Source organism: Lepidochelys kempii, chromosome 2 (assembly GCF_965140265.1).
Source record: "Lepidochelys kempii isolate rLepKem1 chromosome 2, rLepKem1.hap2, whole genome shotgun sequence".
NCBI classification, from domain to species: Eukaryota; Metazoa; Chordata; order Testudines; family Cheloniidae; genus Lepidochelys; species Lepidochelys kempii.
The window spans coordinates 270,886,969-270,911,635 of NC_133257.1; the positions used below are offsets into that span (position 1 = coordinate 270,886,969).

At 54.9% G+C, this 24,667-nt stretch overlaps 1 protein-coding gene across 2 annotated transcripts in view; it reads left to right on the plus strand.

The window, feature by feature from the left end:
* Window positions 1-4,070: 4,070 nt before the first annotated feature.
* Window positions 4,071-24,667, plus strand: part of AGAP3 (ArfGAP with GTPase domain, ankyrin repeat and PH domain 3) — a 232,337-nt gene continuing 211,740 nt past the window's right edge. The window contains exon 1 of one of the 2 annotated variants that reach the window (XM_073334978.1): window positions 4,071-4,636. In XM_073334978.1, the coding sequence (XP_073191079.1) occupies window positions 4,372-4,636 (265 nt within the window). In that variant the 5' untranslated portion in view covers window positions 4,071-4,371. The remainder of the gene's footprint in view (window positions 4,637-24,667) is intronic. The other variant, XM_073334979.1, reaches the window with a different exon arrangement.

The window sequence follows — 24,667 nt, forward strand, 5'->3', positions numbered from 1 at the left end:
GGGACTTCTTGCCCACATTCCCCTCTTCCTCCAAGTCCGGATGTTAACTTTGCACTGAAGGAAGTGGGGGAAGGAATGGAGGTGTCTCGCACACCACACCCCTCTATGGACCTGCCGGCTGAATGTTTGAGCCGCCAGGGGCAGAGTGGGACTACTACTAAAAGCCTCTACTGGTCCAAGCTGCACCATCAACACCTCCAAAGGACGTGAATGTGCAGAGCCCATCTCAAATACTCCAATTCCAGGGGAGTAACCATCATATGCTTCATAATGTGGGGCTCCAGGATATTCTCTAGATATTGACATTGTTCCAGGCTATTTTATAGCCATACTTGTCTGTCCGATCCAACGGTAAGGCCCCAATTCTGCAACTGGATCTGTGCTGCCTTTGCACTGGCTTGGAGTCTCAGTATCATCAGTGAGGGACTCTGCGGGCACAGGACTCTGCCAATGGGCGTTTCTTGCAGGACTGGGACCTCATTTATCTCCAAACATAGAAGCTGGAATAAGGGTGCGGGGGGGGGGTTGCTGCACCCCCTGGCTTGAAGTGGTTTTCATCATATACAGGGTTTACAGCTTGGTTCAATGGCTCTCAGAACCCCCGGTATACACATGGTTCCAGCCCCCCGTCTCCAAAGCTGTTTCAAAGACAAATGCGCTTACAGAGATAGTTTGACTGGCCGCGTAGCAGTGTAACTACTCTGGTTTGTTCCCTTGACATTCATGCTGCTGTGATGGGGTGTACAAATCCCACAATACGCTAAAAAGAGTTAAAGGCCAGTACTGGACCCAGGTAGACTCCGCCAGCCCTACTGAGCATGCTCCAACTAGAGAAAAGCGAGCAACCCGGATCAGAGGTGGGGAGGGGGACAGACGTGCGTGGAGAGCTCCTTAGAAGGGCACCGGAGAAGCCTGCCCAAGGGAATAAGACTCCATTCAGTGCGGAGCCCCACTGCAGCTAACAGTTTGGTGCCTTTTCTTTTTCTTTTCACCTTATATTGGACCGGAAGCCAAGGGAGAAAAGCAAACAGTAGGAAGTGACCCATGGAGGATAACTTGGAGGGCACCTTCAGTGGCCAGACACTGTTGACCCTCTTAGGGCCCTGGGTCACAGCCCAGTGCGGTGCGTCAGCCCAAACACTCCTCCCACTGCCCCTACAACTGGAGGGACCCAACTTGCCTGCCCACCTCGCTGCACCTCTGATTAAAAGTAGGCCTGGATCGCAAGACCTGCTCGCTGGGAGGTGGTCCTAAATGCGCTAACCACTAGCCCACCAAGGACTCGGTTACAATCACATTTTCAGAGTCACGGGTGGACTTTCTTTAAAACGTGGTACCTGTTTCTTTAGTGTGTGATACCGAGTGTGCATCTGTTGCTGGACGAGACACAAAGCATTTCATTGCATTAGTTACTCAAATGTATTATACTGGGCTGGTAGCTCCATTGTAGCTACGGTTGAAACTTCGGTTTCGCAGCTGATTCGTCGAGTCTGAGGTTTGTCGACACCAGGACTTTGCATTTCAGTAATGTGAGTTTGTTGCTGTTACAGCGCCCCTGTAAGGTGTCTACACACCCCCCCTTTTTTTAAAGCGAATTGTTGAGCATCTTAAGCCACAGTAAGTGATCCCCCCTGAGCGGGGAATAGCCCCACTTTGCAGTGAGTTTGTTTGCTGTAAGGTTCATGTGGACACACTCCTAACTCCTGTTCTTCTGGCAATCCTCCCCCCAGTATCCCACACTGCAGAGCTTCGAGCCTGGCCTGCCTGCCTGCATGCCTGCTCTTCTTTTTGTGCACAAGCTTTTGGTAGCCTAGGACTCTCACTTAATATCGAGAAGACTAAAGTGCTCATCAGCCTGCTTCAGGCCTTGCACGTGACCCACCACGAACCACCACCGAGGGACAGACTTTGGAGACAGTTGAGCACTTCTGCTACCTTCGTAGCCAACTCTCTCAAAACGCAAAGACTGACAGGCCGATCGAGCACAGGAACCAGCGTGCAAGTGCTTCCTTTGGGAAACTGCTTTGACGCCGCGTTTTCACAGACTGTGACCTGCCACAGGACACCAGGATCCAGGTCTATGAGGCGGTTCTCACCCCTACATTCCTCGATGGATGCGAAACCTGGGTGACCTGTCAACAGCCCCTCAAGAGTCTGGAGAGGTACCACCGCACCCAAGAAGCAGCTGGTGGACAGTTTTCCAGAAAGCATCCAAACCCCCATGGCAGCATCCTTGACCCCACATGTCCCCTGGGGGCTCACTGGGAGGAGATTTCTCCGGACGGATGGTGACTTTTCCACACTGAGGGGAACTCCCATGCTGGTGGTCTGTCACTGCAGCCGCAGGGCAAGCTCTGCACACGTCTCTAGGGAAGTCTTTCACACCCTGAAGGTCTGCAGCTACTGTTGGTCATCCTGCATCACTGCAGTGCTGTCTCACCAGACAGTGTGACCTGAGAGTCCAGGAATGGTGCTTCCTCAAGTGAAGCTGCTCCAGATACATGCCCTGCAAAAGCAATCGCTCAGTTTTAATCTCTTGCTCCTCCTCCACTGGTAGGCATATCACAACAGCATCCGAAGCTGCCGCGCCAAATCCATCTGACTCCAGATGCCTGTGCATCGTCCTGTTTGTACTGACGAGTGCCATGATCATGGTGCTCGGCAGTGTGCCTTCCATACCGCCTCACACCAGTTCAAAAATGGTGTTGCCAAAATATGGCTGAATTATGGGATGCCAGGAGAGCAATGATGGTCATTTGTTGGTTTGCACCAGAATTCCTTAATATCGGAATTTTGGACTTGGGCTCTTCCAATGTCACACTGTGAGACAGATCTCAGCGCAGGGTGGAGTGGTGGCGTTGCACCCTAAGACATCTGGCCAGAATGCCACGCACTGAATTGGAACAAGCGCAGAGCTGTGTGAACGCAATGATTAATAAGGGAAGTCCACTAAACTGCCGTACCAAAGTGGTGTGGCTGCACTTCAGTGTAATAGAGCCAAGGTGCTGCACTCAGAGCAAGCGGCCTAATCCGCTGTAACATCCCTGTGTAGAGAGACCCTGAGGCATCGGGTGTGGTGTTTGGAGTGTGCCGATGACACCCTGCTATATGCTTCTCTCTCTCGCTCTCTTATCTGACTCTGAGGTTCAGTACCTTGCCTTGCAAACTGAACTCTGCTGGCTTTTGAGCGAGGCCCCAGCCTGCCCCTGACAGACACTGGATAGCATGCTGTCTTTCCAAGCAACATGGAGAACTGCAGGGATGCATCCCGTAGAGGTTGGACTGTGTCCTCATTAAGGCAGTCACATTTAGGGCAGGGCAACTAATTACTGGCTGGCTACTCCAGGCCTATGCTCAGCCCCCTCACTTGCTCTGTGGAAATCAATACAGAGCAAAGGTACGGGTGATGCTGGGCTGTATTGTAGGTAGGTTTGGGCTCTAAAGAGACACAAGAAGTGACTGGGGGGAAATGTGCCATTTTGTATACGGTGTGGTGTGTCCCAGAGTCCCAGCCTCTCTGGTGTCGTCTGCCTGTGCTCCAACTTCCCTGCACTGTGCTGGGGGATCAATCAACAGAGCGGGTCAGTGCAGTTCTCTCTGCCAAGTACCGGGAGACCTGCCGGTGCACCCACGGAGCTCTTGGACCCCCCTTTCCGTGCTGAGCCATGTCAGCCCTGCAAGTGGGGAAGTATGAGCTGCTCCGCTCACCAGGATGGGCAGGGCTGGGTCAGGGCCAGTGATGTTCCCGAGGGAACCCCAAGGACAAGCCTGGAGGGGGCGGAACATCTGGCACCTCAGGTCGTGGCTGCCGGAGGCGGAGGGATGAGAGGCTGGGGGGAGCCCGAGCTCTGCATTAACAAAATGTTTGGGGGGTGAATCGATGACCCCCCCGGCCCCGGCGCCCTGGCAGAGCGAAGACTGCCAACAACGCACCAGTCAGAAGCCGCCCGGCCCCGGGTGTCGGCGGCCGGGCACAGCCCCGCGGGGGCGGCGCGGGGGGCGCTCCAGCCGCAGCGCCGGCAGCGGGCGAGGCCGGCCCGCGGGCCGAGCTCCGGGGCGGGGCCGGCGGGGGGCCGAGGCTGCCGGAGGCAGGCCCCGGCCCCTTCCCCTCCCCTGCGGGGGCCGGTCCCCGGAGCCGGCGCTGACGCGGGGCGAGGCGGGGGCGGTGCGTGACGCGGGTCCTGCTGCGGCGGCTGGCGGGCCGGGCTCGGGGAGCGGCGGAGCCAGCAGCGGAGACCGGACCGCGCCGGGCCGAGCCGAGCCGGACCGCGCCGAGCCGCGCCGCGCCGGACCGCGCCGGGCCATGCAGCGGCTGCCGCCGGCCTGGGCACCCGCCGCCCCGCGCCGCTGAGCCCCGCGCCCGCCGCAGCCATGAACTTCCAGGCGGGGCCCGGGCAGAGCCCGCAGCCGCAGAGCCTGGCGGCGCCGGGCGGGCCGGGGCCGGGCTCCTCGGGGCCGCCGCAGGCCGGGCCGCCCCCGCCCCAGTTCGGCCTCTCCAACTCGGCGGCCATCCGCGCCGAGATCGGGCGCTTCGAGTCGGTGCATCCCAACATCTACGCGGTCTACGACCTGCTGGAGCGGGTGGAGGACCTGGGGCTGCAGAGCCAGATCCGGGAGCACGTCATCTCCATCGAGGGTGAGCGCGGGCCGGGCCGGGCCGGGACCGGGACCGGGACCGGGGGGGAGCGCGGGCCGAACCGGGACCGGGACCGGGGGGGGAGCGCGGGCCGGGCCGGGCCGGACCGGACCGGGACCGGGGGGGGGAGCGCGGGCCGGGCCGGGCCGAACCGGGACCGGGGGGGGAGCGCGGGCCGGGCCGGGCCGAACCGGGACCGGGGGGGGAGCGCGGGCCGGACCGGACCGGACCGGGACCGGGGGGGGGGAGCGCGGGCCGGGCCGGACCGGACCGGGACCGGGGGGGGAGCGCGGGCCGGGCCGGACCGGACCGGACCGGGACCGGGGGGGGAGCGCGGGCCGGGCCGGGCCGAACCGGGCCCGGGACCGGGGGGGGGAGCGCGGGCTGGGCCGGGCCGAACCGGGACCGGGGGGGGAGCGCGGGCCGGGCCGAGCGGAGCCGAACCGAATCCGGGGGGGGGAGTGCGGGGTCGGGCCGAACCGCACCGGGGAGGAACTGCGGGCCGAACCGCGCCGGGCCGGGGGGACGTGCAAGCCGAGCTTTGTCCGAGGGGCAGCGCAGGCCGAGCCGAACCGGGCCCAGGGGGGAGGAGTGTGGGCTGAACCGGGCCAGGCCGAACCGGGCCCAGAGGGGAGGAGTGTGGGCTGAGCTTTGTCCGAGGGGGAGCGCGGGCCGGGCCATGCGGGGAGTGCTGGCCGAACGGGACCCTGCCGGAGGGGAGCGCGGGCCGGGCTGAACCGAACCGGGTCCGGGAGCCGAACTGGACTGGTCCCTCCTTTCTGCGCAGGGAGCCAGAGCCGGGCGGGGAGCGTGGGCCAAACCAGGCCGGGGTTGGGGGGCACAGCATCAGAGTAGCCCTCTTGCCCGAGGGGAGCGTGGGCCAAACCAGGCCGGGGTTGGGGGGCACAGCATCAGAGTAGCCCTCTTGCCCGAGGGGAGCGTGGGCCAAACCAGGCCGGGGTTGGGGGGCACAGCATCAGAGTAGCCCTCTTGCCCGAGGGGAGCGTGGGCCAAACCAGGCCGGGGTTGGGGGGCACAGCATCAGAGTAGCCCTCTTGCCCGAGGGGAGCGTGGGCCAAACCAGGCCGGGGTTGGGGGGCACAGCATCAGAGTAGCCCTCTTGCCCGAGGGGAGCGTGGGCCAAACCAGGCCGGGGTTGGGGGGCACAGCATCAGAGTAGCCCTCTTGCCCGAGGGGAGCGTGGGCCAAACCAGGCCGGGGTTGGGGGGCACAGCATCAGAGTAGCCCTCTTGCCCGAGGGGAGCGTGGGCCAAACCAGGCCGGGGTTGGGGGGCACAGCATCAGAGTAGCCCTCTTGCCCGAGGGGAGCGTGGGCCAAACCAGGCCGGGGTTGGGGGGCACAGCATCAGAGTAGCCCTCTTGCCCGAGGGGAGCGTGGGCCAAACCAGGCCGGGGTTGGGGGGCACAGCATCAGAGTAGCCCTCTTGCCCGAGGGGAGCGTGGGCCAAACCAGGCCGGGGTTGGGGGACACAGCATCAGAGTAGCCCTCTTGCCCGAGGGGAGCGTGGGCCAAACCAGGCCGGGGTTGGGGGACACAGCATCAGAGTAGCCCTCTTGCCCGAGGGGAGCGTGGGCCAAACCAGGCCGGGGTTGGGGGGCACAGCATCAGAGTAGCCCTCTTGCCCGAGGGGAGCGTGGGCCAAACCAGGCCGGGGTTGGGGGGCACAGCATCAGAGTAGCCCTCTTGCCCGAGGGGAGCGTGGGCCAAACCAGGCCGGGGTTGGGGGACACAGCATCAGAGTAGCCCTCTTGCCCGAGGGGAGCGTGGGCCAAACCAGGCCGGGGTTGGGGGGCACAGCATCAGAGTAGCCCTCTTGCCCGAGGGGAGCGTGGGCCAAACCAGGCCGGGGTTGGGGGACACAGCATCAGAGTAGCCCTCTTGCCCGAGGGGAGCGTGGGCCAAACCAGGCCGGGGTTGGGGGGCACAGCATCAGAGTAGCCCTCTTGCCCGAGGGGAGCGTGGGCCAAACCAGGCCGGGGTTGGGGGACACAGCATCAGAGTAGCCCTCTTGCCCGAGGGGAGCGTGGCCCAAACCAGGCCGGTGGGCACAGAGCTGGGGCAACTCTCTCGCCTGAGGGAGCGCTGGCCGACCTGGCACTTGAGGTAGGGAGAGGCCAGTCAGGTCTGAGATCTTCCTCTCCCAGAAGGCCCAAGGAGGAGACTGAAGTAGATGAGGAGGGACGGTGCTGGCCCTGGGGGACAAGCCCAAACCCCGGTCCGAGAACCAGGTCTCTAAGGGTTTGAGTTGGAAACAAACGCGCTGGCACTGGAATTGGAGAGACTGGGCCATAGACAGGGCCTCCCCGACTGCGCTGGCCTCGCTGGGGCTGAGCTGAAAGCAGAGATGGTGGGGGTCAGGGAAGGGACTCCCGGATTGGGAATGGGGTGCCTTGGGAACAGGGTCCAGTCTCTGCCGAGGAGGAGCTCAAATGGGACTGGGAGCGTGTGGGGAGCCCCTCTGGGTCTGGGGACTGGACCCTGTTGTGTTGGGGCTCCTCAGGAAGGATGGGCCCCAGGTGCAGTGTGGCTCCCGCATCACAACGGGTGACAGCTGGTCCCCAGGGAGGAGTCATGGAGCATGACTTGTTTCCGACCAGGGCCGAGGGAGTGGGATGCTGGGGTCCTTTGGCCTTTGCACTGTCTCGGCTTCGCTCTCCAGAGACGTTGGGACTGATTCTGGAGGCAACACTGGTTAATCCCCTGTTAATCCTCAACTGATTGATCTGCCATGGCATGGGTGAGAGGGGATCGGACCCACTGGTGGTTTCTGCCGTGGGCTGGCTGCCGCTTGGCTCTGAGTCCTGAGGATGGATGTGGGTGGCGCGCTTTGGCCTCTCTGTGGGGATGCTTGTCAGGTCCTTTCCTGGCCGGCTCTGTGCTCAGCGGGTTGGGACTCACTAGTTCCACTGAACTCGCCACTGGGGCCAGTGCACGGGACGCGCAGGGAATGTTCGGGTGTCTTGCTCATTCTTGCTGCCTTCATTTTGTGCCTGTCAGAATTGCTGCCTGTTTGTGTTTTGTCTCCTTCTGAAGGAGGCTCTTTAGCTTCATCCTCGGCTCCTTGTTCCGCTGTGTTGGCAGCGTCTGATTAGACAGGATAAAAGTACCTTATAAAAGTGCGATCAGATCTTTCCTCTAAAGAGCTGCCCCCGCCTGCCCACTCAGCTTCCCCTGGGCAGGAGCGAGCTGCCAGGCTGCTGCAGAAAATGGAGCCCCGGCTGCCTGCCGGTGTGTTTTCTCCATGGCTCTGCAGATAGGCTGTGATTAATCAATGACTGAACATCACATAGCCCCCCTGTGCTTCAGCCCCTGGTGTTTATTAATGAGGAGATGATCTGATGTAAGAATTGTCTCCGGAGACCCAGGCTTTGCTTAGGGCACGTGCATACTTGTGTGGGACTGGTGCCCTCTCTGCCGCTGCCCCAGCCAGGGGGCTGAGGGCCAGTAGAAGGGCTCGCTGCCAGAATGGGGTGCTTGTGCTCTTACAAGCCAGAGGTTGGGGGAAGCCACGGTAGCAGTGTGTCTTTCCTCAGAACAGAGCCTGCTGTAGATTTGCTGTTGGCTCCAGCCAGAGCAGCCCCCCCCAGTGAATGTGCCTCAGTGGCCCTGACCCCCCCGCATGCAGATGGGATTAATTCCCCTGCCTGGGTGGCCAAAGTGGGTCAGATGGATACAGAATTCTGTAATTGTGGGAAGACTGTTTGTTTGTGGACTTGGGCCCTTCTCACCGTCAGAGTCCCTGTGTCTCTTCTCTGGCCACCACTCAGTTTATATTCAAGTCCTTGCAGTCCACTTGCGAAGACTTCAGTCTAAACTGGCTGGGAAATGCGAGTAAGTCACTTCTCCCTCCCAAGGCCGCCCAGACAGAAGGCTGAGAAAGGGGCACCTCTTGCCTGCGTGAAGTAGTGTGGTTGTGTGGCATGAGGTGGAGGGGAGAAGTTGGGGCTCTGGAGACCTGAGTGGTGCCGTGGTGTGGCTGGTGGATCCCTCCAATTTGGTGCTGATCAGACAGGTGTGGTGTTCAACAGCATGTGCCTCTCGCTAGTTAATCAGGTAACGGGGCCCAGGAAGCTCAGATCCCCTGCAGGTTAGCGGGGGAGGCAGCTCATTAGCAACAATTGCCCTGGGTGTTTGGATCTGTGTTAATGAAAAGCTCCTTTGAGCTAGCAGCTTTTGCCAGGGTTACTGCACGAGGCAGGTCAGAGAGCAGTGCATGCTCAAGTCTTTGCCCGGTTGGCACAGGCTCCAGTGGGTGCGTGTGTGTGTGTCTGGTAGGGGGCAGAGGTAGGGGCTGCTTGTCTGCGTGCTCACAGGGGAAAGCAGGTGGCAAGGGCTGGTTCCCAGGGGCGATTGCAAGAAGCCTGTGTATCGGCCAGAAGCTGCTTTGGACAGGCCTGCATTTGCTGGACAGGTGCACTCAGCTAGCTGGTGCCCAGTGTGTTCCAGGCTTGTTTATCGCTCCAGTGTTTGCAGCATGAGCTATCACAGCTGGTCTCGAGGAGGCTTGTTATTACCAGCTGTGGGAGCTGGGGAGCTTGGTCATAGAAACGGCATCAGAGCGCGGCAAAGCTGACTGCAGGAATGGGGCGTGGGAGTGGCAGGGAGCCTGCGCATTGGGAGCTTGGCCATTGAATTGTGTCTAGCAGGTGGGGGAGGCTGAGCGTGGGGGGTGAGGGGGAGGCTGGGCAATGAGGCCATGCTCTGGCTGATTTTGACCGTGGGGATTCAGACCTCTGCCCACTAAGAAGCCCGTTATTCTGCCTGAGGAATCTGCTGGAGTGTCTCCTGTACCGCTTGGTAGCACCGCGGTGAACTGGTCCCCCCAGAGGCCTCCGGTCTTCCTTGATTCTGCCCAGTGCCCCCCCCCCCCTTCATTGAAATAAAGAAACCATCCTGAGTATTGTCTTGAGTCCTCCAAGGTGGCAGTTCCTTGCGTCCTCGGTCCATCCTGAGCTCTGTCAGTGTGAGTTCCCCGCGTAGGGGCTGGGAGCCTGGGCCTTGTAGGGGACTTGTGCAGTCCTCTAGCAGGGGACAGGGCTGCTCATCCTTCTGGCCTGAGGAGCCCTGCTTTCAAATCTATATCTGGTTCTGAGTGAGAAGAATGTGTCCACTTGGCTAACATTATTGTTTCCAATAGTACCCACAGTGAACTGGGTTCTTCCCAGTGTAAGGGAGAAGCCACTGTCCCCTGCCTCTAGGAACTGACGGTTGAAAGGGAGAGAAATAGGCAAATAAACCAAGGGTAGTGGGAAGGGGAGCAATGCAGAGCTAGGCTGACAGAAGCCCCTCTCATCAACCTGCCTAAGGAGTGACTTCCTGAGAACTGGCACACTTCCCTCGGTGGCAGCAGATCTTTGGCTATTCCCAGCAGAGGAGTAGTGGCCGGAGATGGGTCCTTGGGCTGTAAACAAGAAACTTGCCATTTCCCTGCTGTGGTGTGCATTGTCACGGCTTCGTCCTGGCAGGTGTCCAGCCCGTGAAGTTCCAAGGCTGGGCTGCCGCCACCGGCGCTCGCTGTTCTGGAAACCCAAATGTAGCCCAGCTGTAGCCAGAGCTGCTGGGGGGGAGAGAGCTGGGCTGGGCTCCCACCCAATCACCCCAGACTCAGCCCATAGTCTCGTGGGGAGCGGGAGGACATTGGCCGTACCTCTGCTTCTCCAGGATGGAGGAGAGCTGGGCCAGGCTCCCCTTGTTTGACCCCCTTTACGCACAACAGAGGCCAAAACCCCCTGGAGCAAAGACACATCGCAGTTGGGACTCGCTGCTTCTCCCAGCTAAAGTCAAGTGTGTCCCCTTCGCTACTGCAAAGCCACCCCGCACCGAGGGGCTACGTGACCTGGGGCTGGAATGCCGGTCTCACTGGGGCGGCCGCTGCTGCAGTACAGTGTCGGATGTGTACAGCTCAAGAAGGAGGTTGATAAATGCACCGGGTTCAGAGAAGAGCCAGGAGAATGATTTAAGGATTAGAAAACCTGCCTTAGAGTGATAGAAAAACATCCCATCTTGAGTCTAAAAGTTCTGCTCTAGCCCAAAGAAGAACTAACTGGGACATCCTACGGTCTGTGTTGTGCAGGAGGTCAGACTAGATGATCACATGGAACATGAGAATGGTCAGAGCAGTGGTCTGTCTAGCCCCGTATCTTGTTTTCTGACAATGGTCAGTACCAGGTGCTTCAGAGGGAATGAACAGGTCAGGTCAATTGTCGAGTGATCCATCCCCTGTTGTCCAGTCCCAGCGTTTGTAGTCAGAGGCTAGAGACTCCCAGAGCATAGGGTTTTGTCTCTGACCATTTTGGCTAATAGCCATGGTTGAACCTATCCTCCAGGAACTTATCTCATTCTTTTTTGAACCCATTTGCACTTTTGGTCTTCACAGCATCCCCTGGCAATGAGTTCCACAAGTTGACTGTGCATTGGGTGAAGTAATACTTCCTTGTGTTTGTTTTAAACCTGCTGCCTGTTGGTGTCTTCTGGCCTTTGAATCAGGTAGACCCAGATCCCATGTGTGTAATCATGCTGCCCATCTGACCGAACCTGCTGTCCTTTGCTATACTGGAGCTGGTCATGTACAGGGAGCTCACCGTTTCAGTGTATTCGGCATCCTCCTTTACTGGCCGGTTCACTTGGGTAACAGAACTGCTGTTGCCAGGAGATAGTTCTGTAGCTCAAGCAGCAGAAGTCAGGAATGAAGGAATTGCTAGCCTGGCTTAGGCCCAAGGTCCAGTATCCCATCTCTGATGCTGGCAACACAGCGGCAAATGAAATTCAGTGTTGACAAGTGCCAGGTAATGCACCCTGACGGGAAACGTTTAAACAAGTCCGAAACTGTACAGGTTTCTCAGTGAACTGAGTCAGCTCATGAAAGTGACGCTGTGGTCACAAAAAGCAAATGATGTTAGGAGGCTAAGGAGTGGGATGAGGACCAATGCAAAGCAGATTTTATTGATAATATCTGTGGATTTATGTAGATCAGCGGTGCAGCTTCAGTGGGATACTGTGTCACCCCATCTCAGAAAGGGTTCTGAGACCTAGATGGATTCACAGAACAGCAACGAGAACGATCAAGGGCATTGAAAACTTCTCTATGAAGAGTGATTGAAAAGCTTGGGATTGTTACCTTAGAGAGGAGATAAATAAGAGGGGATATGATAAAAGTCTATAAAATACTGACTGGTATAGATATGGGAGATCAGGAGTGTCCAATTCCCTGTTTTCTAATACAGGAGCTAGGGGACATTCTGTGAAATTAAATGGTGGGAAATTCAAAACTGAGCATGTGATTAAACTGTGGAACTCATGGCTACAGGAAGTCATTGAGGCCAAAAACGTAAGATTCAAGAAGGGATTGGACATTTACAAGGATACCAAGAATATTCAGGGTTGTAATAATTAACGACCACGGATATTGGAATGGATATTAAACCTTTTACTTCAGGGTTTGTCAGTTTCAAACTAAGAGAGATCATGCTGAGACCTATGCAGGGGGCACATCATCCCCCCCCCACCAATTTTCTCTGCAGAATCTGGTGCTGACCACTGTCAGAGAGGACACTGGGTTAGATGGACCTCCGGTCTGATCCAGTCTGGCAGTTTCACTGTTAGAAGATAGGGAAGATTGCTCCCAAACTGCATTCCCTAGGTCGTTCATTCACATACATTCATATATATTAAGGTCCGAAGGGACCATTATGATCATATAGTCAAACCTCCTGCAAAATGCAGGCCACAGAATCTCACCCACCCACTCTTGCAATAAACCTCTCACCTATGTCTGAGCTATTGAAGTCCTCAAATCGTGGTTTAAAGACTTCAAGGTGCAGAGAATCCTCCAGCAAGTGACCCGTGCCCCATGTTACAGAGGAAGGGGAAAACCCCCCAGGGCCTCTTCCAATCTGCCCTGGAGGAAAATTCCTTCCTGACCCCAAATATGGCGATCAGCTGAACCCTGAGCATATGGGCAAGATTCACCAGCCAGACACCCAGGAAATAATTCTCTGTAGTAACTCAGATCCCACCCATCTAACATCCCATCACAGGCCATTGGGCCTATTTACCATGAATATTTAAAGATCAATTAATTGCCAAAATCATGTAATCCCATCTCCTCCATAAATTTATCAAGTTTAATCTTGAAGCCAGATAGGTCTTTTGCTCCCACTGCTTCCCTTGGAAGGCTGTTCCAGAACTTCACTCCTCTGATGGTTAGAAACCTTCGTCTAATTTCAAGTCTAAACTTCCCGATGGCCAGTTTATATCCATTTGTTCTTGTGTCCACATTGGAACTGAGCTTAAATAATTCCCTCTCCCTCTCCGGTATTTATCGCTCTGATATATTTATAGAGAGCAATCCTATCTCCTCTCAGCCTTCTTTTGGTCAGGCTAAACAAGCCAAGCTCCTTGAGTCTCCTTTCATAAAGTTTTCCATTCCGCGGATCATCCTCGTAGCCCTTCTCTGTACCTGTTCCGGTTTGAATTCCTCCTCCTTAAACATGGGAGCCCGGAACTGCACGCAGCATTCCAGGGGAGGTCTCACCAGCGCCTCATGCGGGCTGTGCTGTGCTGCTAAAGCGTCCACATTCAGAGCCTGCTGGGGACGCCTGGTGGGCAGGGGAGGTGGCAGCTGCCCCTGGTATCTGTTGGTTTTACCTTTTTTCTTTCGTTACAAAGAACGAAGACATTCTATCCAAAAATCTGTTCAAAGAAAGCTGGTGGCTGGCTGCACACTTTCTTCCCGTTTCGGTCCAGCACATTGTGCACACTGAAGTCTCCTTGGCCTTTGTCCATTCCCCCAGCAAGCTCCTGTGTGCCCCCTCTGAGCCCCCTCTACTTCAGGGACTCTGCCCCCCCCAAGCCCTGCTATTTCCCCATGCCAGGGGCTCTGTGTCCCCCAGACCTCCTGTTCCCTAATGCCAGGGGCTCTGTGCTCCCCATTCTTTCCCTTTCCCTCTGTGCCCTCCCACGTGCTCTCCCCTTCCACCTTCTGATTTCTTTCCTTTCTCTCTGGGTGAAAAATCGTGTAGAATGTCAACATTTTAAAACTGCATTGGGAGCTGAGATGGGGGCATTGTTCTGCGGGAAAGTGTTAATGGCTGCCATCAAGTGGTTCTTCACTCTGCAGACAAGATGTAGACAGAGATGGTTGAAATTGCCAGGTGTGCTGACTGGATGCCAGGTGTTTCCTCATGTCCCTTTTCTGATTTGCATCAGAATAAACAGAGTTCTTCCCAGAGCTGCTTAGAACATTCCCTGACATTTGCAGTTGCTCAGAAGCAGATCAGTTACATCAAACAGAAGTGCTGGCAAGTTGATGTATAACTTTGCAAATGTGGCCAATTTAAAGTTGCAAATTCACATGCTTGAAAATTAGCTGCCCATACACAAGGGAGCAGTGATGAGGTTGCCTCTGTCTCCTGGCTTTCAGCTTTGCATGTTACAACTTTGGTTATGTCTACACTGCAATAAAATGCCTGCAGCCGGCCTGTGTCAGCTGAGCTCTGGGACCCTCCCCCTTTGTGGGGTCCCTGAGCCCGGGCATCTACACTGCGCTTTTATAACCCTGCAGCCCAAGCCCTGTGAGCCCAAGGGAGCTGATACGAGCCAGTCACGGTGTTTGATTGCGGTGTAGACAGACCCTGTAATAATTTTATTTTAACAAAAAATGCATCGGGTGAAGTGAGCTGTAGCTCACGAAAGCTTATGCTCAAATAAATTGGTTAGTCTCTAAGGTGCCACAAGTACTTCTCGTTCTTTTTGCTGATACAGACTAACATGGTTGCTACTCTGAAACCTTTCTTTTAACAGAATGTTTTGGATATAATTTCTTTGGAAAGAGGAAAAATGTAAAACTGAAATCTGTCAGGTGAAACTGACTCCAGTGTCAGCTCTAACTGCTCTGCCCTTCTGGAAGTCCGGTCCCAGAGTTCTCATATTGGGCATCTGGAAAATGAGGAATTCACAGGAAGTGGCTGTCTGCTAAACTTTTGGCTAAGTGACTTGTCCAACGTCACATAGGAACTCTGTGGCAGAGACAAGGTTAGAATCTAGTTCTCCTTGGAGGAATTCAACTGCCTTAGCCACCAGGCCACCCATTCTCTTCCAGCAGCCCCTGCCTTATTCTCTACGGGTCTTCCAACTTCGAAGCTGAATAAGGGAGGGATCCTACAGATTCTTGTGTTAGTCTCCTTGATTTATTCCCTTGGGGAAAAGTAGTAATTAAAGGGTTTGTCTACACCCAAAAAAAGACCCTGTGGTAGCGAGTCTCTGAGGCTGGATCAACAGACTCAGGCCTGCACTATGAGGATATAAACAGCAGGTTAGACCTTCCCGCTTGGGCTGGAGCCCGGGCTCTGAAACCCAGCAGGGAAGGAGGGTTCCGAATCCTGAGTCAGTTGACCTGGGCACTAAGACTCGCTGCCGTAGGTTTTGGTTTTTTGCAGGGCAGACCGACTCAAAAGCTGTACCATAAGGTATATTCAGAACAGGGCAGAATTAACAGGGAGGGGAATTCAGCATTGGAGCAGTTCCATAGCGATGTGGGGGATTCTCCCATCACGTGAGGGCTTTGCATTCAGATGGGACATCTTTCTAAAAGACGTGTCCTGGCTCAAGCCGAAGTTCTGGGCTTGATATAGAAATCACTGGGTTCCGTTCCCTGGATGCAGGAGGCCAGACAGGATGATTGAATGGTGCCTGCTGGCCTTAAACTCTTTGAGTGAAGGTTGCACAGGCCAGCACCCCCCTCATGCTTCCCCATCAGCGCTTGAACCCTGAAAGTTCAGCCCTTCAGCACAGACTTTGGCCTCTGAGCGCGAGGGCGACATTAGCTGGCAGCAGCAGAAAGAGGGTGCAGAACACACTGAAATTGTGGGTTCCTTGTGTATGAGTATGCAGTGCTATGGAATGGTTAGGGTGTTGGGTGTGTTGCCAGCAGCCGTGGCATGATGTGACCCACGGGCAGGAAATGGTAAGTTGCAATAGCTCTGTCAAACCTGCATAGCTTTTTAGCAGGCTTGCAAAAGGTGCTTCCCTGACCTCAGGGCTGTCTTGCAGTGAGATTTCAGAGTCCTGCTGCAACCTGTGGAGACACTAGAGCTCCTGGGGAAAAAACAAACTAAGAATTTTTATACTGCAGGATCTTAGTGTCTTCATTGTAAAGGGCTCTGCCCCCCAATATGTGCAGTAGGTATACATGGTACGCAGGGGTGACCTGGTCAGTTAAGAAGTGCCTTGACAAAAAGGAATATTCAGGAGGGACTGGAATGCTCGGTCCCAGCAGAGGGTGGGTGGAAGACGTTTGTCTGAGACCCTGACAGACGGGTGCGTAAAGCTGGGATTGTGAGTGGGGTTGGAGGAACGGGGCCGATACGAAACAAAGGCTTCTAGCTAGCGAGGGACAGTCCTGCAGGGGCTAGAATATTGCTTGGGCATGCAGAAGTGAAATCAGGAAGGCCAAATCACACCTGGAGTTGCACCTCGCAAGAGATGTTAAGAGTAACAAGAAGGGTTTCTTCAGGTATGTTGGCAACAAGAAGAAAGTCAAGGAAAGTGTGGGCCCCTTATTGAATGAGGGAGGCAACCTCGTGACAAAGGATGTGGAGAAAGCTAATGTACTCAATGCTTTGGATATTAGGAAAAACTTTTTCACTCAGAGGGTGGTGAAGCACTTTAATGCGTTACCTAGGAGGTGATGGAATCTCCTTCCTTAGAGGATTTTAAGGTCAGGCTTGACAAAGCCCTGGCTGGGATGATTTAGTTGGGGCTGGTCCTGCTTTGAGCAGGGGGTTGGACTAGGTGACCTCCTGAGGTCCCTTCCAACCCTGATATTCTATGATTCTATGGGGACAGCAAAGGGATTAACTGGGGGATAGTGTGGTCAGAATGAAGAGCCCAAAAACTGATCTTGGCAGCAGTGTTTTGTGTGCACGAGGCAGGGGAGGGGAGGAGACTGCAGTCTCAGGACATGAGGGCCTGGAGAAGAGCCTTTGTGCTGAGGCTAGAGAGAGAGAGACGTTCTTACTGGCCCTGGCCCATGTGATGGGACTGAGCTGCTCTGCACAAACCCAGCACTGGAACGGGTTGAGCAGGATGGGCAGAGGCTCAGGGCTGGGAAGGCTGAAATAGTAGCAGGACGTAGCAAGGGGCATTGCCACAGCGTGCGGGGACGTGGGAGTGGACTAGCGTGAAACCCCTTAGAGGTGAGAAAGGAGCTTGCAGAGCTCCTGTTCGCACTGCTCTGACGCCTTCCATCACAAGCCGCTCTGCAGTGGTTTGCTGGTGTCTCCATGTTCTCCCCTTTCCCACAGACCCCACGAATCTGATTCACCTGCCCCGTTGGTTAGGGCTTTGTTGTCAAGGTGTTGGTTTGGAAACCTCTGTCCTGCTGCATGCGGGTGCACAGGCTGCCTCTGGAGGGAGCGCTGGGCTGAGTGTGCATGGTGCTGCACAGCCCTTTTGCTTCTCTTGGGCAGGTGAGCTCTGAACTGTGCTATAGGGCTTGGCCTCATTCCCAGTCAAGTCATGGAGTTTAAGGCCAGAAGGAACCTTTAGACCGTCTAGCCTGACCTATCACAGGCTGTTACATCTCACCCAATTCCCCCGGTACTGAGTCCAGTCATTTCTGTTTGCGTTTGGCGAGCCCTTCTTCCAGAAGGACCCCAGTCACACCGAGAGCTGGAGAAACCATCCCTTTCTTGGGAGCTTGTTCCAGTAGCTAATCACCATCCCTAGCACACATTTGTGCCTTATTTCTCAGTCTGGCTTCAGCTCCCAGGCACTGGTTCTCTGCCTGGCTCCACTAGATTACAGAGCCCTGGAGAACCTGGTCTTGTCTCCCCGGAGAGGTACTTATATGCTGTAATCATGTCACCTCCATCGTCTTTTTGAGTAGCTCAGCAGATTCAGCACTTTCCGTCTCACCATAAGTCATTTTTTCCAGCCCTCGCATCATTTTTGTGGCTCTTTTCTGTACCCTCTCCAATTTTCCAACAGCCTTTGTAAAATGGGATGTGCACTTCTGGGGCTCAGGCTTGCAAAGAAAATATGGAAAGGGGCTGCCACCAGGTGAAAGCACGTGTAAAGGAAAAGAAATCTGAAGTTGACTGGGATTCCTCCCATGTTTCTGTCCCTGGCTCTGGTGGAACCTAGTCCAGCCAGGCGGTGTGATGTGCTCCCTGGCTCAGCTGAATTGGCCTGGAGTAAATTACACCCTAGGGGAAGGAGAGAGTTCTGCTTAGCCAGCTTCTTTTCTGCTAATTCCATGACCTTGGCAGAACTGTCCCGTTGGAGCCTTTACATTCCCAGGGCTTTAGAAACCACAAGGAATGGCTGGGAGGACGTGAGCAAGGCAGGCGTCACTCAGGGTCTCAGAAAACAGTCAATGTTAGAGTCCTGGCTGGATCCCCTTTGGGAGAGTGGGCCTGGGAATCCTGGCATGTCTGTCACTCCTTGGGCACATCAGGTCGCCAGCCATGTGTCACTGTGGCAGGTGCTGAGCTCCTGGCCGTATATGCTAGGACAGGGCAGGGACCCTGGAAAGGGGGAACCAAAGGCAGTGGCATGACCAGCTGTTCGTTCTGACCCACCCTTCTGTGCAGATGGGGCATACTGGAGTCTTTAGAGCAAAGGAATGAGCACAAGCAGCAGCTCTGGGGTCACTTCTCTCTGGACATCTTATGTCTTAGCAAAGAAGGATCCTTGGCCTTGCAGGGTGCCGAGTGCCCCTGACTGGCATTGAAATCTGTGGGAGGTGAGGCTGCCCAGGACCTTGCAGAATTGACCCCTGCCTTGAGAGGCATGAACAGAAAGCGCTGGGTGAGGAGAGTGGTGGGCGTCGGGGAGGGGTCTGGTGTAAGGGGCTGGTGGCAGCTTGGGGATGGGCAGGAGAGATGTGTGTACGTGGGGCGCTGTGTGCTAGGGCAGGCACATGCTTGGGCAACTCGGTTCTCCTCAGTGACACCAGCCTAGCCCCCCGTGTAGACAGCCGGTGGGAAGGCTTCTCCCGTCAGCATGGCCCCTCTGCCGATGGGGGGAGCCCTCCCTTCGGTGTGGGAAGCACTCCGGTGACTCCGCTGCAGCGGTTGGGGGTAGCCCTGCCCTCAGTCCTGGCAGGCCCAGCTCCCCTGCGTGCCCGAAGCCGGGTGCCGTTGGGTTCGAGTGGCTTCCCAAGAAGTGTGTGTGGCGACCAAGGGAGCGACAGAAATGCTGCGGTGAGGAGAGGGCCGGGGCGCTGCAGTCTCAGGCCGCCTTGGTGTGTTGCCGCGGATTGTCGAGGACGTTTGTGTCTGACGTCGGTGGGACCCACCCGCCGGTTCACGCCTCAGAGCTGGAACTTCAGGCCCGTGCCACGGTGCCCCAGACCCCCCGCCCTGGTTCAGTGCACTTTGCTGTCTGACGTCCCCCGCCCCACAGGCACCGACTCTGGGGGGGCTCCAGGGCTGGGGGGTGTGCAGCACCCTCCTGCTGATCAGCTGTTCGGTGGTGGGTGGGAGGTGCTGCGGGGAGGGGGCTGAGCGGAGGTGGGAAGGGGCGGAGCGAGGGCGGGGCGCTGGGGGCGGGGGCAGAGTGGGGTGGGGCGAGGCGACGTGAGGGTGGGGCTTTGGGGGAAGGGGTGGAGCGGGGTGCCGGGGGAGGGGGCAGAGTGGGGTGGGGCAAGGCGACGTGAGGGTGGGGCTTTGGGGGAAGGGGTGGAGTGAGGGCGGGGCGCTGGGGGCGGGGGCAGAGTGGGGTGGGGCAAGGCGAGTTTTCAAAGATAATGGCCAATGGCTCTGCAATCACATCTGCCAATTCCTTTAGCATTCTCGGATGCAGCGCATCCGGCCCCATGGACTTGTGCACGTCCAGTTTTTCTAAATAGTCCCGAACCACTTCTTCCTTCACAGAGGGCTGGTCACCTCCTCCCCATGCTGTGCTGCCCAGTGCAGTAGTCTGGGAGCTGACCTTGTTCGTGAAGACAGAGGCAAAAAAAGCATTGAGTACATTAGCTTTTTCCACATCCTGTCACTAGGTTGCCTCCCTCCTTCAGTAAGGGGCCCACACTTTCCTTGACTTCCTTCTTGTTGCCAACATACCTGAAGAAACCCTTCTTGTTACTCTAGTAAAGATCTAGTAGCTTCTGCGAGTTGCCGGAAGAAAGCCTCGTCCACCTCATCCCCCTGGTCCGGTGGTCTATAGTAGGCTCCCACCATGACATCACCCTTGTTGCTCAGGCTTCTAAACTTAATCCAGGTTTCAGAGTAACAGCCGTGTTAGTCTGTATTCGCAAAAAGAAAAGGAGGATTTGTGGCACCTTAGAGACTAACCAATTTATTTGAGCATGAGCTTTCATGAGCTACAGCTCACTTCATCGCTTATGAAAGCTTATGCTCAAATAAATTGGTTAGTCTCTAAGGTGCCACAAGTACTCCTTTTCTTTAAACTTAATCCAGAGACTCTCAGGTTTTTCTGCAGTTTCGTACCGGAGCTCTGAGCAGTCATACTGCTCCCTTACATACAGGGCTACTCCCCCACCTTTTCTGCCCTGCCTGTCCTTCCTGAACAGTTTATAACCATCCATGACCGTACTCCAGTCCTGCGAGTTATCCCACCAAGTCTCTGTTAAGCCAATCACATCATAATTCCCTGACTTTGCCAGGACCTCCAGTTCTCCCTGCTTGTTTCCTAGGCTTTGTGTATTTGTATATAGACACTTGAGATAACCCGCTGATCGCCCCTGGTTCTCAGTATGAGGCAGGACCCCTCCCCTTTCACACACTCCTGCTCGTGCTTCCTCCCAGTATCCCGCTTCCCCACTTACCTCAGGGCTTTGGTCTCCTTCCCCTGGTGAACCTAGTTTAAAGCCCTCCTCACTAGGTTAGCCGGTTCTTCGGAGCCCTGCTCCTGGCCAGTGGCGGGATGTCCACGGGTGACGTTCCACGCACCATGCCCCCCGCTCTTTGGCTGGGCCTCTGCCTCTGACTTTTCGGGCTTGGGGCCAGCCCCTGCAGCAGTGAGGCTGAGCTGGCTCCATTTCGTGGTGTCTGGGCTCCTGTCTCGGACGGATGTTTCCCGGGCATTTGTTCAATCTTCTCTTCCCTGGATGTGAGGTTTGGAGACCTGATCTGGGCCAGCTGATTCCAAGGATGGCAGTTGATGGTGCCTGGCCGCTGGGTACTAAAGCCACGAGCACAGTTGATAGACAAAGGCAGCTAGAAAAGACTCTGCGTATTGCCCACTGCCCCCTTGCCTGGGTCCCTTCCCCCGGCCGACCGGCCGGCTGAGCCGAGCCAGGCCTCTGGAAATGCAAAGCTGTTGCTCCTTTTAGGCCCTGGGAGTCTCCTCTGCTCTTTAGGTCAGCAGGGCAGGGAGCCTCCTGGTTCTGTGTCTGGAGTGACTATTCCGGGCCCCGTATCTTTAAAAGGCTGTTGAAAAATTGAAGCGGGTGTGAAAAAGAGCCACAAAACTGATTTGAAGTCCGGAGAAAATGTGTGACAGCGAGAGTCTCAATCTGCTCGTCCAAAAGACAACTGAGAGGTGACTTGAGTACAGTGTGTCAGGACCTTCCTGGGGAGACAGGACTGGGCCGTAAAGAGCTCTCTACTCTAGCAGGGACCGGCAGAGCAAGAGCCGATGGCTGAAGTCTGACACATTCACACTGGGCGGTAAAAGTTCACGGTTTTCACAGCCAGGGGCTGGGAATGCTGGAGCTGCCAGGGGAAGCGGTGGGTTCTCTGTCCCTTGGTGTCTGGTGGGGGCCTTTGTGAAATATGTGCTTTGCGCGGACACACGTTGTACTTCAGTCACAAGTTCTTGGGCTCAGCATGGGGGTGGCCTGTGCTATGCGGGAGGTCGGACTGGGTGGTCTAATAGTCCCTGCTGGCCTTGATCTCTGTGAACCAGGACCCTGTTGGAGCCCATCCGAGCCTGGGAGGGGCTCAGCCCAAGAACCCTAGCTGTGGGTGGAAGGGAGGGTATCCTGAGCCCCGCGGGAGAGGAGCAGCCGGTGGAGGCTGGGGTGGACCATGATCGCGCTCAGCTGAGAACAGGATCTCTCTTGAGAAGGCAGGCAGCGCTGCTGAGCTCCTGCAGCGTCTAGGTAGCCTGGGTCTGAACCTTCGTTTCCCCAGCGTGATGACGGGGGAGTTTGTAGCTAGCTTCTGTAGCTCAGCTCCCTGGGCCTTGGCTGCTTCACTCTTCTCCGGGGAGTCCTGATTGTGGGCCTGCGCTTCGGGCTCTCCTTCTCCCAGGCAGCCTCTGGACTCATGCTGCAGCTTCCCAGCGCCGTGCTGCTGGTCCCAAGGAGCCAGGTGGGGGCCATGCCCTGCAAGTCAATAACCCCGCCTTGTGGGAGAAGCTGAAAAGTAAGAGGCAGCTGCAGGCAGGTCCTGGCAGGGAAGGGAAACAGAAGTCCGGGCCTGGCCCTTAGTGGCAGCAAAATGGCAGATTTCATAGCAAACATGCTAAATTGCATGGCAGGGTGGGGAACAATGCCAGATCCTGTGGCTGTGGAATAGACTGCATGAGCGTGCCGGGGGTGGGGAGCTGGTTGACTAAGGTCACTGGGGAAGGTCACACCTCAGCGCTGTGGGTTTGAGCTGCCTGAAGATGCAGGAAGATGTGGCATCATCATTTACACTTGGTTCCATTTTCATGATTGGCTCCACAACTTCAGGGGCTGTGTAAATGGAAGCTCAGTTTCTGCTGGTCCCATTCTGCAGGCAGATGGTCCCTCCGGTGGTTCATAGCTCTACAGCTTCAGGTAGCGAGCATGTGGCTACCCGCAGCCTCTCCCTCTTCTGCAGGGTCTGATGCGTTTCCAAGACACGGCAGGCCTGATCACAAGGCAGGGATGGGATTTTCTTTCTCTCTCACAGTACTGTAGAGCTGAGGCAGCTGCTCTAAATACTTTGGAGACTGACTCTTCCTGTGAAGGGGAAAGGGGAGTTTTCCTGCCAAACAACGGTATCCAAGTGGGTTCCAAGATGCTCTCTCTCTCTCTCTAGGCTCTTGTACCTCACCTGCACCAGGACATCTGGCTCCCCACTGGAGTAAAGCTGCCAGTAGTTGCTTGTCCATTATGACCCCTAAATCCTTGTCAGAGTTACTGCTTTCCGGGATACAATCCCCATTCTGTAGCCGTGGCCTGCAGTCCTCATTTCTAGCTGTAGAACTGCATTTGCCTGTAGTCAGATGCATTTAGATTGAGTGGGTCCAGCTTGCCATGTGATCCCGATCTCTGTGTATGACTGCTCTCCCCTCATCGTTAGGTATCACTTTGCCAGTCTTTGTGTTATCCGCAGATTTTATCAGCAGTGATTTTATATTTACTTTCAGATCATTGATGAAAATGTAGAGTATTTTCGGGCCTAGTACTGATCCCTGTATAAAATTAAAAAGGTCGAAGAGCAGTTTTTAAACTAAGGTCTGGGGGAAAGCCAACAGGTGCAGAGGAGCATGTGGTTCGGACAGACACATCCCACAGGGGGGATCTATTAGCGGGAATTCTCTGTAACATAATAAAGAGGTGAGGATGAACGTTGATAAAGTACAGGTAGAAACTGAAGAGAAACAGTCAAATGAACAAGAATCCCATTCAGTTACATCACACGAAGGCAGACAGCTAGAAAGTGACAGATGTTGTATACAAGTGCTAGAAGTCTTAACTACTAAGATGGGTGAATTCGAGTGCCTGGTATTAAATGAGGATATTGATATAATAGGCATGACAGAAACTGGTTGGAATGATGACAATCAATACGACATGGTAATACCCGGGTACAAAATATATAGGAATGAAAGAGTAGGTCATGCTGGTAGGGGAGTGGCACTATGTGTGAAAGAAATCATAGAGTCAAATATAGCAGAAATCTTAAATGAATCAAACTGTGCCATAAAATCTCTCTGGATAGAAATCCCATGCTTGAATAATAAGAATATAGCAGCAGGGATGTACTACCGACCACCTGACCAGGATGGTGATGGTTACTGTGAAATGCTCAGGGAGATTAGAGAGACTATAAAAATAGACAACTCAATAATAATGGGGGATTTCAACTATCCCCTTATTGACTGGGTACATGTCACCGAAGGACAGGATGCAGAGGAAAAGTTTCTAGACACCATTAATGACTGCTTCTTGGAGCAGCTAGTCCAGGAACCCACAAAGGGAGAGGTAATTCTTCATTTATTCCCTAAGTGGTGCACAGTACATGGTCCAAGAGGTGAATATAGCTGAACTGTTCTGTTATAAGAAAAGGAGTCCTTGTGGCACCTTAGAGACTAACAAATTTATTTGAGCATAAGCTTTTCTTTTTGCGAATACAGACTAACACGGCTGCTACTCTGTTCTGTTATAGTGACCATAATGTAATTAATTTTAACATCCTTGTGGGAGGGATGCCAAAGAAGCCTACCACGGTCGCATTTAACTCAGAAAGGGGACATACACAAAAACGAGGAAGCTAGTTAAACAGAAATTAAAAGGAACAGTCACAAAAGTGAAATGCCTGCAAGCTGCATGGAAACTTTAAAAAAAACCACCTTAACAGAAGCTCAATTTAAGTGTATACCCCCAAATAAAAACAAACAAACAGAGGACCAAAAAAATGACTCCATGGCTAAACAATAGAGTAAAAGGGGCCATTAGAGGCAAAAAGGCATCCTTTAAAAATTGGAAGTCAGATCCTACTGAGGAAAATAGGAAAGAGCATAAACTCTGGCAAGTGAAGTGTGAAAGTATAATCAGGCAGGCAAAAAAAAAAAAAAAGAATTTGAAGAGCAACTAACAAAAGACTCAAAAACCAACAGCAATTTTTAAAAGAAGTACATTAGAAGCAAGAAGCCTGCCAAGCAATCAGTGGGGCCACTGGACCATTGAGGTGCTAAAGGACAACTTGAGGAAGACACAGCCATTGCGGGGAAGGTAAATTAATTCTTGATTCCCAAACTTGAGCCATTCTTTTTAGGTGACAGATCTGAGGGACTGTCCCAGATTGAGGTGTCACCAGAGGAGGTTTTGAAACAAATTCATAAATGAA